Genomic DNA, 15,969 nt, shown 5'->3' on the forward strand with positions numbered 1-15,969 from the left:
CCGGCGCCCCGATTTCTTTCCGCCTCTTCGACTGTCTGGGTTGGGCTGTTTTGGGGGCTCCTGTTTGAGTAGATCTACTGAGCTCAGCTGGAAAGGCGGTGCTTTGCTGCTCCTGTCTTATACGGCCGCCTGTCCGCCTTGCTGCGCGGCGCTCCCCGGCCGAGCGGAGCGGCGGTGCCGGGCCTGGCATGGCGGGTTTGGGCCCCTGTGACTGAGCGCCGCCTGCGGGAAGGCCGGGCCGGGCGGGCTGCATCCTGCGGCGGGTAGGAGCGGGTCGGGCGGCGGAGGGGAGGTTGAGGGGAGGTTGTGGGGACGCGGCCCGGGCCTAGCTGCGGTCCTCTGAGGCGGCGCGGGGGCCTGGCGCGGGGCGTTAGGTTCCGTCTTCCTTTTCCTGGTCGCCTCCCTGCTGTCCCGGCCAGGCTCGGGCCTCGGCGCCGCGCTGTGCTCACGGCCTGTGCCCGGGGCTGCGTCGCTCGGGGCGCTTTGGAGCGCTCTGCTGCCTTCAGCTGCTCTTACAGCGGTGGTCTTTTCTTGTTCGTGTGAAGTGTTCCCGTGCTGCTCCTTTCGTTCCTCTGCCTAGAAGAAGAGCGGGAAACCTAGCGTATCGTGTTCCCTGGCTTGCTCCCGAGCTTGGCGTTCTGTCCTGTTTGGGTTACTGGTGCTTTTGATGCTTTTTTTTAGCGTTGTAGTTCCTCTCTTTTAGAGTTTCGTCCTCAAGCAGAAGCGATAATGAAAGTTTGAGAGAAGGGAGTTGCGTCCTGTCAGGACAGACGTGCCACCTGTTTGTTTGAGAGTGCAATGTGGATGGCTTTGATCTAGGGGGAGATCTGAACAACTGTCTTTAAAGGGGAGTGAAGAAAAAAGGTTTCCCTTTCTCCTTTAAAGCTATGTAACCTGTTGGAGTAATGCTTTCATTTAAGCAGGAATCTGCTAAGTGCAGCTCTCTGTCACTCACATCCAGAATCGTAGGGAGCAGTACCAGCCCTGATGTGGTCTGTGCTTTCCGATGCTGTTTTCAAAAAGAAGGAAAACAATCAGTTTTATTAAACCTGGAACTTTGGTAGATGTGTGACTACCTCTATGAGGTTGAGTTTTGAGACTGCAGATAACTGTTGGTAACCTGAGCCTCAGTTTTCATTGGTTACACTATGTGTCCTGAACCAAAAAGCAGAATCCCTTTGCTAAGAGGCAGCTGCCTGGCCAGGAGGTGCAGCTGAGCTCCCTCCGCTGTGTCTCAGTGCCTGGGCAGAGAAACACTGCTCAGCCACATCAGGCTCACTTCAGCTGTAACATAGCAAACTCTTTTTTTCCTTTTATTTTCTAGTGTATGGTAGTTCAGGCTGTCTGTCAGAAGGAAGGCTGGGTTGGGGTGTGGGGTGCTGATGTGTGGCTGTGGGGTGGCTTCAGCTCTTCTGTGTGGGCTGAGCTGGCGGCTCTGGGCAGGGTGTGGTGAGTGATCCCTGGGCTATGCTCATCTGACCGGGTTTGTTCAGATGAGTTGGGGCATGGGTTGGAAAGTGCAGCGGGGAGCAGTGATGCTGGGTGTGATGAAGCCTAACTGTTTCCCTGGCATCAGTTCCCAGTGCCATTGCCGTGGGTTTGTTGCTGGTGGCCTCAACCAGAACAGAGCAGTTCTCAACATCCTCTTTGTAGTCTTTGGCTATGAGAAAAGCATGAAGTGTGCTGTCAGACTGATGGCTCTGGCTGCCCTTTTGTAGCATGTTGGGCATTTTGCTGCTCTGCCTTTGTAGGATACTAACACCAGGCCATAGTGAGCAGCCTGGCATGGAGGTAATCTCAATTCTGCTTTGCCCTTTGAAACCTTGTGACTGGGGCTGACTGTTGCATGTGGCCAACTCCTCTCCTTATCAGCAGCTCACTGCTGTTGTGTGATAGTGATGGATTCTAGGGAAAAAGGTTGGAGTCTCCTTGTTCTTTTTCTGAGAACATGTTTATTTTTCCATGTAGGTCTGCAGCTTTATAATCAAACCCTTTTCACTGGGATTTCCCAGGTCAAATTCTTTGTCCCAGTAGCAGTTAGAGGTGTGATGGTTCACAGCTGATGTAATTCTACCCATGCTCTGTGAGTTTTCTCTATCCTTTCCCAGCATTTTTAAATTTTGGAAGAAATAAAAAATTCTTCTCCATTGGTAAATATGAATGTATTTGTCTTTGCTGCTACTGAGATGCAAAGATCAGTGAAAATGTTTCAGAAGAAAAGAATGAAGCAAAGTTATTTACAGGAAATCCTCAGTGGTGTCAGAGGAGTGAGTTACTGGAGGAAAGAAGACACTTCTGGGGAGTTCTGCAGTGTAGAGGTGGTTTGCTGGAACCCCCACTAGAACTAAGATCGTTTGGCACAGATCTTACCATCTCAGCACAAAGCTGATCTTTCCAGGTCTGTGTGTTTATTTAATGACATCTCTTGTGCAGTACAGCATATGGCAGTTGCACAAGAGAATCTCATCCCAGTGAGTATCTGTCAACATGGGTGAATCAAAGGGAGGGTTTGTTAGCTGGGAGAGGCATGGGTACCCCCTGTCCTCAGAAAACTTAAGACAAATCTCAGCCTTTGAAGAAAACTCTGTGCCCTGGAGACCTGAGCAGTTTGTGGGGAAGGTGCTACTGAGCTCTGAAAGCTCCAGAGGTGGCACAGGGCTGTGCTGCTTGTTCTTTCTGACCTGTGAGTCATCCCATACATACCAGGGAAATGACCTGCTGATTCCTGGCATCGAGGCTGTTGGTTTTGCTATGCCAGCCAGGGTTAAATTCAGACAGGGGGGAGATCTTTTCTTTTAAGATGAATCCTGGATTGACCGCAGCACGCAGTGCTGTCTCTGGCTATGTGCATTTTTGGGATGGCAGTTGGTAGAGATGTTTCAATCTGTGTCATCTGCAGCCATGTCCCTGGAGGGTGCAGGGGGATGTGATGGGACCTTTCCTTCAGCGCACTGCTGGTCAAGTGTATTTAGCAGTGAGAGTTGCTACTTTAGGGTAAGAAGGGGGAGGATCTGCACAAGGTGACACACTGAATCAGGAGTAAGTTTACTAGTCAAACTCTAATCCTGCTCTACAGTAAGCCAGCATTCATCCAAGCTTCTAAGGTGACCATGGAATCAACAGAGAAACTGCAGCTGTTACTTACACTGCTACAACATTTACAAAGCCACTGGGCACGAAGCATGTGGAGTTTAATGGAGAACAGAGTTGCTCTTCGTCTTCTGTAAGGACAGCTAATAATACAGCAGTGTAGTGCCTGGGGGTGGACAGATGGCAGAAAAGATAAGAATGTTCTCTCAGGGCAGGCAATTCAGAAGCACCTCATTAGGAGAATGGGAAGCTCTCTCTTGTCCTTTTTCAGGTGCCTGGAGAGGGCTAAGACAGGGCAGGCAAACAAGCTAAGCACCACAATTCGTTTTGAGTTCAGAGCTCTTTGGTGCCTGAGAGTTCAACCTGAAGAAAAACACATCAGGTAGCGACAGCTTCTGGGTCTGGGTTTGTGAACTCCCAGTGTGCATCCAGGTGCCGATCGGTGTCTGAGAAGTGCAATGTGACCTGGATAGGGGGGTGTGAAGAAGATGGAGAACCCTATGCTAGTAGGGTTATAGGAAGATGCCAACTTGACATGTCTTTACTGGTCTGCTTAAAATCAGAATAGTTCTGGTGTCTTGCGGAGAGAAAAATGCTGATTTTTTTGGCTTTTTCGATGTTGATTTCTGAATATGGTTACATACAGTCCCTATAGGTAAAAGTATGTGGGGCTCTGACTGTGGGATTGGTAACAGCAATGGGTTTTAGTTATGAGCCTTCACTTTACTTTTGTAGAAATTAATGTGTTGACTTCTTGGGCTTGGGATCTAGAATAATTGATGCTCTGATGCAGCAGGATTTAAATCTGTCTGATGATGCCATATATTGCTGCTGAGTTTTGATTTATTCTATCAATCTGCCAAGGCTCAAGTAATCACTGTTTTGAAGGTGCATTTTACTCTGATACAAGATACTGATTTTATACTGTCTACCCTAATGGCTGTGTGCAGAGTGAAGGCAGGTGTTATTCTGTTGTGTAATGCAGTCTTTCTGATTATAATAATTTGCTGTAACAAGCAGGAAGCAGTTGTGTGGGGGCCTAATGGAAGGGATATGCTTTTTTAACTCTGACTCACAACTGATTTAATGTTCTCTTTTCTCTGCTGCTGTTGTCCCGTGCCACATTTGACCCGAACTAGCAAGGAGGCAGGATATTCCAGTCCATGATGTCCATGATGAGATTCTCCTTGTCTGACAACATCACACGCTCTACTGCCCTGGTGACAGCGCTGGATAATGTGACAACTTTGTCTCCAACGACAGCGCAAGCAATCAATGGCACGAACGTCACGGTGCCTCACAAATGCCTGCTGTTGCTTTATGAGGACATTGGGAAGTCCAGGTGAGAAAGACAAAATGGGATCACAGTCTGACTCTGGGATTCTTGCTTTCTTGGTGTTTGGGTGAGCAGGGGCTGGGCCGGTACCTGGCCTTCTAGATGCTGCAGAACAGGACAAAACTTTTTTATTTACTTTTTGCAGAGTCCGCTACTGGGATCTTTTGCTCCTGGTTCCCAATGTGCTTTTCTTTATGTTTCTTCTCTGGAAGCTGCCCTCTGCCAGGGCCAAAATCCGGGTCACTTCCAGCCCTATCTTCACTACATTCTACATACTAGTGAGTACTGCTGTGTGCTTTTGAACTGATTGACGGAGTGTTTTTTATTACCACTCTTGAAAAGTATCACTGAACCAGCAGAGAGAGAGAGAGCCTAGTCCGAGTCTAACATTTGAAGGTGTACTACCAGGCATAGACTTTTTGCTGTTTGAACTCTATTTTTCAGCTTCTGGTAATGTCCATATCTAGATATGGTGGATTTTTTTCTATGGTTATTTTTTTTTCCCTGCACGCTTTCTTTTGTTTGTCGTTGTCTTGGAATCCAGCATCTTGTATTTTCCTTGTTTCTTGCATTAAGTCACATGAGACAAAAACATGAACTCAGTGAGATAATGGATGTGAACCACTGAAAAATAACGAACAGCTCCATACACAACTGCTACAAAAAATACAAAAAAATACTACTAGCAGTTTCCTTTCTGGATTTAAGTCGTCTTTTACATCTCCAGTTATACGGGGAAGGTCAATAAAAAGTTCAAAGTCTTTGAGAAACAAAACTCCTCAGAAACCACAGGGAAGAAAAAGTGAGCTGACTGCTGTTGGCTCTTTCAAAACAGCGTGAGAAGTAGAAAGTGATGAAACAGTCTTAGAGAAAAGTGCTTTTCAGTCAGTTTGATCTTCTGGATTATGTTTTTTGGAAATGAGGATAAGTATGTTCAGTGAGGATTTCCTCTCAGGCAGTTGTTTGTCACATTCTGAAGGAATGCTTTCTTGTGGAGTCAGTGATTAAAGCTAAGCTGATAGCTTTGTAAGATTCTCTCTCTGTTTAGAGTAAAACACCCTTTTGGTTCTGGAGCAGCAACAACTCAGAAATGAATTCTGTAGGACCCTTCTTTTCTCATCAGTGTTTTGCCTAAGTTTTCCACCCAAGAAGGGAATGTCACATTGTTATTCTTTGAGCTGTTTGCATCTCCTTTTTCTCTAAGGAGGAAGCATTCTGCTGTAGATGGCTTATTGGTTGATTTCATCCATCTTGAAATCAGATTGTGCTTTTCATTCTGTGTTAGATATGACTGTTTCATACCTTCATCATTAGTATATCTAACCTGTAGCTTGGAGAATTGTATCTGGGAAAATCTGTTTTCTCAGAGTAGGTCTGCCCAGCAGAGGGTAGATGCGTCCAACTGAGCTCTTAATTGCACAGTATGGCTGTGGCAGCACAGCAACTGGTGGATTAGCCTTGCTGAGCTCTGTGCTGTCATGCTGTCATGCTTAAATGGTATGAGCTGGTACCTTAATACTGCACTGTGCAGTAGGCTAAGATGCTTTAAAGCAGCTATCTGCATTCCCTTATCTTCTGCATTCCTGAGCATTGTCAGTGTTGAGTGGGGAAGAAAAACCAACTGTGTGGATTTCAGCTTTATCACAGATCTGAAATGTGGTAGTTGGTATAAAGTGGCTTCTGTTATCTGATGGGGTTGGGTTATTCAGTCATACCAAGTACTTGATCTTCTAATTTGGAGAGGTGTATTTCTCATCTGATTGCCTCCAGTGACCTGAAAGGTGAGGAGAATGACTGTAAGAGCATCGTTGTAAGGGAGTGTTTAATCTGATAGCTGAAGAAATGTGCACCTTCGTAAACTCTAAGCCAGTATTTCTGTACCTGACAAGCCTTTGGGAAATTAACTCAAATGTGTTATTTAAAGTCCTCAGTGCACATTATCAGGCTTCAAAGCTGACCTGGAAATAGAATTCCAAAAAGGTATCCGATCACTACTGCGTATGTGCCTTTTGACTTGAGCTCTTCTTTGCTACTTTTTTCATGTAGGTGTTTGTGGTGGCTCTAGTTGGTATTGCCCGTGCTGTTGTCTCCATGACTGTGAGTGCCTCTGATGCTGCCACAGTTGCTGATAAGGTAGGTACAGTTCTGAGGCTCTGCTTTGTGTAGTTCTGGTGTTTTGCTACAGCTTCCCATTATTTGCTTGCAAGAAGAATGTGTTCTTATTTGCAGTACTCATAGTTGTTTACTATGAAATCCTGTTCCGCTGGCTGTATCTAAGCAGTCACAACCTCTAAGACTGTAAAACAATGGACTTCCTAGTTTAGACACACAAATGGTGGTAAAGCTTTCCTGTTGCAGAGATAGAAAGCTCTGCCTTGCGAGAGCTGAACAAACATTCAGATACCTTTAGTGGATAGGCACAGTGTGGCTTTTGATGCTCTTGCTCTGTTTGAAGGGCTCTTGGAAAAATGCTGAACTTTCTTGTATTGAAAGCAAATAAAACTACTTTTCCTTTTTGAACTGATAGCTGAATGTCCTCGCAGTTACTCTGAGCGCAGGGTGAACCCTGAACTAACAGGAAATAGGCTTGTGTGTGCTCTTCCTTTGTAGTCATGAGTTGCAACAGTGTTACCTAAGACAAAAAGCTCTGCTGATCTTGAGGTGCTGGAGGGAGAAGAGCCACCTGCAGAATATGAATCTTCTGCCTTTATTGTTGAGGATCTGTAAGGTTGTTTTGGTTTTCCCTTTAATGTTACCTGCCAGAGCACTTTAAGGCACTGCTTGTTATGTGTGGCCGGATGTTTGTAGCGTTTTCGCTCACCTCTGTTGAACAGACAGAAGTCCAGGACTTGAATAATGGAAAAGAGACCAGAGGTGGTTTTTCTCAGCTCTGCTGGTACTGCTGCAAAGTACAATTGCTGAGAAGTGCAGAAAGACACTATGTTAATTTTTTCCTGCAGAAGCCTTTCCTATTTTTTCTTTTTCTTATTTACCTGTTCCTATTGTGTTAAAAGCATCTTATCACTTGCCTCTTATCTGTGTATTTTCAAAACAGTGCTATTGGGAACTTGGAGAAAAAGGATTAATAAGCCAGAATCTGGGTTTTTGTACCCAGGTTTGACATTGCTTTATTGCATGACTTTCTGGACAGTCACTTGATCTGCTCTTTATCTGGTCTTGTTTCAGCAAATAAAGTATGGGAATGAAAATGACAAACTGGAAACTATTTAAATGCAGGGTTGAATATTCTTTGAATTTGGGGACCCCACTGTCTTTGAAGGAGGACATGTCTTATTCAGTCTTTACTTTAGAATTTACTACTATAGGAATTGGCACTGTTTGATGTTATAGCTTTAAGATAATTTTGTGTTGCTGCTTTTTGGTAGTACAGCAAAAAAATGCACATCTATGGTAAGAGACAGATTTGTAAGTATGGCAGACTATGGCCACATTGTGTCCCTGCAGGCATGCTGTTTGCTCTCACAATTGTTCTGTCCAGGCAAGGTCAGAGCTTGAGGCAAGTGTAAAATAAACATCCTACAAAGCATGAGGAAGATTTGTGGAAACAGCCTGCTCCACTCAGAGGCAGCCATCCTCAGGGATAGAGAACAGAATTTTCTGTATTAACTTGTAACTGGTTCCTGGCTCCTTCTAATCATGTTTGTCTGGTTTCTTTATACCTCAGATCCTGTGGGAGATCACAAGGTTCTTCCTTCTGGCGATTGAGCTGAGTGTGGTGATTCTGGGCCTTGCCTTTGGTAAGTGTCAGGAGGTTTGCTGAGTGCTATGAATGTTTCCTATTCCCTTCCTTTCCTCAGAGACCACATCTGTAAGTGTGTGCATTAAGGAGCCTCTAGAATAAAGACAGCAGACAAACTGGACAGTTTGTTAGTAACAGTTGAAAGCCTGGTTACATTTACGGTTCTGCAATTTGTGCAGTTTCAGGGTTTATTTGTGCTTTATTTGTTTTGCATGTGGTGAAGGAGTGTGCAACATGTGAAGAAGACCTTTATACAGAGATCAGCTGTCTGATCTTTGCATAAAACACATCTTATTTAAGATAGTTGTGTTTGAGGATACTTCTATCACCTCGCCATTGTTTATGTTTATTCTATCCTGGCTTCATTCCATTCATTTATCTGTACCTTTGTCACTCTGCATTCAGTTGTATGAGTGGAAATGCTATCTGGAGCACATCTTGCTGTGGGGGAGAGGGGATTTAGTAGGTGTCTCTGCCGTGTCTGCAATTGAGACATGAACACTGGTTCTTTCCACTTTTGTGAGGTCATAAAGTAATTTAGGTTGAAAGGAGCTTTTGGAGATTGATTGCTCCATCATGTCCCAGTGTAAATATTTCTAGATTGTTAGGCTTTTCCTCCTCTAACCCAGTCTCTCATCACTGTTTTTCCTGAAAAGAAACTGCAGTCTGTCTGTGTAGCTGGTAATGGAGTTGTTCCTGCTTTTTTTTTTTTTTTTTTGGCCTCATAGCCCCAATGAAAGAACTTGTTTATTTTCTGTATATTAGTGTGGGCAGGAGGAAACCAAGTTAAAACCTATTGTGTTACAGGTTTTGTGTTTAAAAGGATCAGCTCTCCAAGTGGAAGCAGTTAACAAGGATTAAGTGAGCTTCAACCTTCCTTTGAGGGCCTCTGGAAATGCAGATGCTTTATTATATTTGTTTTGGGGTGAACTGATTTTTAGCACATCCTGATTCAACCTGTGTTCCTTAATTCCAGGTCATCTGGAGAGCAAGTCGAGTGTGAAGCGTGTTCTGGCAATCACTACAGTGCTGTCTCTAGCATATTCTGTCACCCAGGTGAGTACGTTAGAGCAGAAGAGGTTAATTTGCTTGAAGTCAGCTGTGGGGCTCCTGCCTGGAATGTGGGGAAAAGTAGCAGCTTTGCTCTTTGGACTAACTAGGTTGTGGGGAAAGATGGGATTCTTGAGGTAGTGTATGGGATCCCCAAAGTATACACTAGACCATATCACACTGTTCTCTTCATGGTGTGAATGGCTCAGCCAGCATCAAGAAATAAGGAGGAAATTTAGATGGATAGCTTTGTCCAACAAATCTTGGAATAAGAGTTAGAATTTCTCATGTGTGCCACAAATTTTGAGTTTAGCTTCAAGTGCAATGCAAACTAGATGGGGACAGCCCAAGTGTGCTCGTCAGGCTGAGCACTGTGCTGCTTGTCTCCTTCTTTTGAGCTGAGAGCTCTTGCTTCCCTTCAAACTAGCAGCTGGCTTGCTAGCTCCGTTTATTAGCTCAGTCCATCTCTCTGGACAATGCAGTGTGTGTCTGGTGTTGTTCTATTCATTAATACATAAGTGGTCAGCCTTGTGCCTGTATTTGAGGCAGTACCAGAATAACAGACAGTTGTTTGGTGCTCAGGCCCTTGTGTGCAGTGGCAGTGAGCTGGTCATTACCGCGTGACACTTGGGCACCTACAGCTCAAACACCTGATATACTGGATCTGGGTTCAGTGATGCTTAGAAGTGTTTTTCTTGCTCCACTGTCTGTATGGTAGGTTCTGTTCTTAACTGTTTTTCAGAGATTTAAATGAAGGAGACAGTCTCCTTTCCCAGCTGTTACACAAACGCAGGCATTTATGTTCTGGATACAGCAGGGAAGGTGTGCTTTGAAGATTGGAATGAAACTGTTTGAAACAGAGGGCTGTGTCCACTCTCCTCCTTTCGCTCTGTCTCTTTTTCTGGAATATCTGATACTGTTTTCCTTTAGATACTCATTCTTGCCACTTTGTTCCCCTCGTGTTTTTTGTTTCTTCCTCTTCTGGGTGAACATAACTTAGCCTAAGCAGGGCAAAAATTGTGTTGCAGGTGGCAGAGGCAACTTTCATTTGAACTTTGAGCGTAGTCTCTTTTATCCAGACAGCCACTGTAATGAAGATGCTGACTATAACAGTATTGTGATGGTGCCATTTCTCTCCTAGGGGACCTTGGAAATCCTGTACCCTGATGCTCACCTCTCAGCTGAAGACTTTAACATCTATGGCCATGGAGGGAGACACTTCTGGCTTGCCAGCTCTTGTTTCTTCTTTCTGGTGAGTATGAGGCATGTATTAAGCACTTTGACAGTCTGTTTTTATTTTCTGAATGGGACAAGGAGGATGATTTGAATATAAGGTCCTGGGCCCTTCCTGCCTGATGTGTAGTGCAGTATTGATGCTTTTCTTGAGGCAGTGAAGCTGAACCAATAAAGGTGTAAACTGCAATAGCTGAATCTCAGTTGAATTCAGGTGTTCCTCGCTCCCTGTTTCTCAGTGACTAGCTGTGCTGATGAGGTGAAGTGTGGAGCTCTCACATGTGCACTGGGTTTAATAATGGAGGCCTGTCCCACTAACATGAGGCACCTAGGAGGTTCATGATGCAATATTCTGCCCGTACCAGGCTTTCTGAGCCACAGAACAATCTTTTTTTTTTTTTTTTTTTTTGTCCCAACAGGTCTATTCCTTTGTGGTGATTCTTCCAAAAACTCCTCTTAAAGACCGGATTTCTCTGCCTTGTAAGTGACTGTAGTGTGTTCCACGTGTAAGTGGGGAAGCACAAGGATAAAAAATAAGTGAGGGGAGTAAGAGGTTCCTGTATGTGGCTGTGCTATGGATACATCCTTCTGTCTCAGCTGTGGAATTCTTTGTCTACCATGTCTTTGCATGTGTTGCCATGCTTTCAGAAGTCATTTTCTGTGTTTGCATGCATACACATGCAGGAGGATATGTTTATCCCTTTATACCTGTCAGTCTTAGCAGCATGGAGAGAGAAATTTGGTCTTAACTGATAAGAGTTTATAAGCAACCAAGATGCTGAGATGCTTACATTGGGTTTGCTGTCTCTATTGAACAGAACCTACTGTTTGCACTGTGCTGGTGCTTATGAGGTTGAGCTTCATCTTTATGTCCGTGTCTTTCTCACAGCCAGGAAGAGTTTTTATGTTTATGCTGGGATCCTGGCAGTGCTGAATCTGGTGCAGGGTTTGGGCAGTGCCCTTCTCTGTGTGGATATCATAGAAGGACTGTGGTATGTATGTTGGGGAAGGATCTACAGTCTGCTTTCTAATGTTGCATTTGTGTTCTTCAACAATGTCTCAAGAAAACAAACTTCTGCAGTGTTCCTAAGGAGGAATAAAGCTATTGTTTGTTTCATGGAAAAAAAAAAAGTCTGGAAACTCACATTTGTGGGGGTCTTTGGAGCTGCATGTTCCACAGTGGTCTTGAGGTGGTGAACAGGAGTGACAATGCAAGTCCACTGAAGCCTGATCACTGGCTTGTTTCTTAGATAATATGCGAGTAAATAGTCTGTTTGCTAGAAATAACAGATACTTTTTAGTCATATCTGGAGTCTCATTCTGCAGGATCAGTCATTTTCCATGAGTCAAAACTGGGAGCACTGAGACTTTCCTTTGAATCAGATCCTGGGATGTGATGTGGTTCCCTCTCAGAGTGTCCAGGAGCAATGACATGTTCACAGCAATGTCTGTTAGTTTGCATCAGATTTGTTTAGCACAAAATGTTGTGCTCTGCTTGCCTGCTCTTGAGGGAAATAGAATCATTTCTTCTGGGTGGATTTGGCTGGGGTTATCCAGCTGTATTGTCTGAGTCCTAAATACCTTCATCTTCCCTTTTGCTTTCGACAGCTGTGTTGATGCTACTACATTCCTTTACTTCAGCTTCTTCGCACCTCTCATCTACGTGGCATTCCTGAAAGGCTTCTTTGGGTGAGTAGCAAGAACGGGTTTAGAGAGTATCTATAGTTATTTGATCTGTGCCAGATTGTTTTTCATCTGTAGAATAAAGGCAATGACTGGAATGCCTTTTAGGGAGCCACTGTTTCATTCCTGGCTTACTGACTTTCTTGTGTGGTCCTGCACTGGCCACTTCTATCCGAGACTCCCTTGTGTACGAGGAAGAGCCAATAGTTGTATTTCCCTGAAGCACCTCTCTCTGTCACTTCAGTGTCTACATCCTATTTGTGCAAAGTTCTGCTGCTGAGGTCAGTAACTAAATGGTTAATGAGAGACTGAGTCCTGACAGATTAAGCTGGCTCCAAGTGGGTTTTTAGGAGGTTTACTGGTTAAATAGCCCCTTGGCTCGGGGTTCCTATACAAGGGCCGAGTCACCAGCTGAAAGCTCGGTCCAGTGTTGATTACTGTGTTGGGTGTGCCGCCGTGTGGCCACTTAGGGGGGAAGCATGTTGGTAGGAAGTGCTTTGGTGGAAGCTGTAGGTTTTATTGTCCTTGAACGGGAGACGTCAATCAGGCTTTAGAATAACTAAGAATAGAAAGTACTCCTAAAATATCAAAATGTTTCTGCAGTCTTCTGAAATCAGAACAGTATCTGGAGGTAGAGATGGAAAGTGCTGATTTGCAAGTGTTTGTATTTTGATTTTCCTGTTGCACACAGATAGAATGAGAAATAGAATCTTTTTGTTGTTTGCTTGTGATGCCTGGATGCTGCTCTCAGTAATTCAGAACTCAGGAAGAGGAGAACATGCTTATGACACCAATGTCAGGACTGCTGGTTTTATTTCCCCTAGGTGGCCCAGTCCAAAGCTACATTTAGCATTGTTCCATGACAGTTATTCCACTATGACTATATCCAGACTGAAAGCAATATGAAAAGTTCTTTAATACTTAAATACACGTTGTTTCAGTGCCATTGAGTTTCACTTAAGGGTAAGTGGCTGTTATGAGATACTTTGCTTAAACATGTATTTTAAATCCTTAATGACTCTAGGTCTGAGCCGAAGATCCTGTTCTCCTACAAGTGTCAGGTGGATGAACCTGAAGACGTGGATGTGCACCTACCCCATGCTTATGCTGTTGCCAAGAAGGAAGGAATGGATTCTGGGTTCTACTCAAGCACTCAGATTGATACCACAGCCTACCTGGATGACGTGGCCTCTATGCCGTATCATGTGGGCAGCATCAACAGCATAGACAGTGATCGTTGGAAAGCGATCAATGCCTAAGGCAGGGCTCCCCCCTGCACCTGATGCCTCTTTTCCCTTATAAACTCTCTGATACTGAGGATGTTAGGATATCCACTGGAAATCTGTTCATCGCTATCTGCTGTGGCTTTCCTCTTTTCCTTAGGATTTCTGAAACCTATCATGGAACTAAGTTGGCAGCCTTTTTGGAGAGAGTATTTCCCATCACTGCCTAGAACAATCTAGAACAGTCCTGTTCATAAGCCTATAAACATTGAACCTTCCTGATTCTTTGCGTTCCAGATGTGAATATGGCCCAGAAGGACAGGCCTGACTGGCACCTCCTGCTTTTCAATGACTGACAGCACTTGTCTGCCAACTAAGGGAAATGTCATTCAGAAGCTGTTTATTTGACTGTGTGTTCTGCACATATAGAGGGAGTTTGGTGGTTTAAACCAAAGTTTGTGTTCCTGGGCTTTCTCAGGCAGCACAGTTGTCTGGATCTTATCACAACCATGGATAGGTGGCAATAGATATGTATAAAATGGCAAAGCTGCTCAGTTGGACTCATCTCTGGTTTCAGCCAATGCTAATGAAAACTGTGAATTGCAATTGTTAGGAGTTAAAAGGATTGTGTTCTGAGTGTGTAGGAAGGAGAAAAGAGGTGTGAAGAGAAATGAGTTACCCAATGTATCCTAGGGCTGTTCTGGGAAGCACAGCTGGTATCTCACAGCACCTGTGTGAGCTGACAGAACAATAGGGAGGCAGGACAGGCAGCTGCTGCCCAGCTGAGCTGAAGTAGTTGTGAAACAGTCTGTGGAGGCTGCACTGCTGTTCATCTGAGCTCACAGGAATATCTCAATAACAGCACTGAAGCGGGGTGAAGTTTCAAGAACACAGCATGTACAGTAGGTGTGTGTTACATCTGCACCATGCTTCATGGCGGGGTCATGGAGAGGGCTATGAAGGAAGAGGCTGTCTCTGCTGATGAAGGCTTCAGAGATGTTCAGATGCCTGAGGCAGAGTAGAAGCTGATGAATCTGAGCTGTCAGTATCTAGTGACTGGGAGTTCTCAACCACCACAGGCATCTTCAGATCGAATTGGCTGGTGTTCTATGTTGGGTGGGAGGTGGATGCTCTGGTACAACTGCTGTGGCAGTGTCCTTTTCTGTTACAGTTCAGATCCTTGGACTTCTAATGACCTTAATAGGCTTTTCATCTTGATACATTGAAAATACTTATGGGCATGTGAAGTGTGGTTCACTTAAAAGCTATCTGGAACTACTTAGTCTCTTCCACACTGGAATAGGGACTGTTGTCAGACCTATTTGACGTGCAGTTCCAAGACAGTTTGTTCCAATTCAGGGACTGTTAAGCTGATAGCTGCAATAAACTGGTTTCTGAGACAGACTGTGCTGTCCAAGGATGAAGAGGTTTATTCTTCTAGCTTTGGAGAAGTCAGCTTTGGAGGAACCTACCTGAGTCATCTGGGTAGATGGAGATCTGTTGTAGGCGATAGCATCTTCCCATTAGAAATAGTGGAAAGAGAGGAAATTTGAAACATTTCAGCACTGTGCATCTCTTGCCCCAGCTCACTGCTGTTCCTGAAAAAGAATACTGGGGTAAGAGTTCTTGGGAAATCATCATGCGGGGTGCAGCATGGAGGTATCAGTTTAGAATCATGAGTGTATGCAGCGAATGCATTTCCCACTGTAGGGAAAGACACAGTTTAGATAAGAACACAAGGTTCCTGTCAGTTGCCAAAACTATGCAGGCCCTTCACTTATCTTTTATTTCATTAATGAGCAACGCAGCTTCTCAGTTCTGCAGCCTGGGGACTTTGCCCTGCAGGCTTCTGGGTAGCATTGACACCTTTAATAATAATTTTTTTAAAATTCCACAAAACTTTTTTAGTCTTATCAAGTGAAGAAAAAACTTCCATGTACGAGAGCTGGAGTGTCGAGCCTTTCACATTTCCCCTGCTGTAATGACTATAGAGGGGGTGGACAAGCAACTGGCCTGGCCAAGTCAGTCCTTGCCACGTTAGAGAAGTGTTCTGTGCTCCTCCTTTTTCTTGCTGTGAATCTGCATCAGCCACATTTTATTTGTAAAAGGGATGGATGATGTGGTGCCTGAATTGCCCTGTGGCTGCCCTTGCTGTGGCTCCGATCCTGAGCTGCTGTTAGAAAGCGTGGGGAAACCTGCAGAGCTTCCCTGGCGTCTGTTGGCCTTGGACAGGTCTGAAAGATTTGAATGTCTAAGCAGATCACCTGTGCAGGTGGTCAGTGTGTCCATACTGTCCTTTGCCAGCAGGACTCCAGTATTTCTGGAGCTTCCCATGTTGCTGGGGAGCTTCTGTGCTAGGTCATGGACTGACCTTCCTTCTGGTGTATTTCTATGTATATTAGGCTTTGGGCTGTGTTCACAGCAGGCCTTGAGCAGAAGTGTGTTGTGTGTGTGGGGGGGTGTGTAAAGAGTCTAAATATAGAATAAATGTATATTTTTGTTTGTAAAATAAAGAAATACAATGATGTTTGGCATAAATGGCTATACTTTCTTTCTTAAATGATCTGTGTTATGGAGAATTAAAAAACAACGAG

The 15,969-nt window shown here is 44.6% G+C and overlaps 1 protein-coding gene across 3 annotated transcripts; it reads left to right on the plus strand.

Annotated features, from left to right (window-relative positions):
- The first annotated feature begins 20 nt into the window (after nucleotides 1-20).
- Nucleotides 21-15,913, plus strand: TPRA1 (transmembrane protein adipocyte associated 1). Of its 3 annotated transcripts, none has more exons than XM_085235977.1 (11): nucleotides 23-263; nucleotides 4,230-4,432; nucleotides 4,572-4,704; nucleotides 6,473-6,559; nucleotides 8,112-8,184; nucleotides 9,163-9,242; nucleotides 10,378-10,488; nucleotides 10,889-10,949; nucleotides 11,359-11,461; nucleotides 12,078-12,158; nucleotides 13,177-15,913. In XM_085235977.1, the coding sequence occupies exons 2-11, from the start codon at nucleotides 4,254-4,256 to the stop codon at nucleotides 13,409-13,411; spliced, it is 1,143 nt and encodes a 380-aa protein (XP_085092103.1). In that variant the 5' UTR covers nucleotides 23-263; nucleotides 4,230-4,253; the 3' UTR covers nucleotides 13,412-15,913. The 3 variants fall into 3 exon arrangements, with proteins under 3 accessions (XP_085092105.1, XP_085092103.1, XP_085092104.1); XM_085235978.1 differs by lacking the exon at nucleotides 23-263 and adding an exon at nucleotides 1,744-3,223; XM_085235979.1 differs by lacking the exon at nucleotides 12,078-12,158 and having other exon boundaries at nucleotides 21-263.
- The last annotated feature ends 56 nt before the right edge of the window (nucleotides 15,914-15,969 follow it).

Source organism: Meleagris gallopavo, chromosome 14, assembly GCF_905368555.1.
Source record: "Meleagris gallopavo chromosome 14, MGAL_WU_HG_1.1, whole genome shotgun sequence".
Classification (NCBI taxonomy): domain Eukaryota; kingdom Metazoa; phylum Chordata; class Aves; order Galliformes; family Phasianidae; genus Meleagris; species Meleagris gallopavo.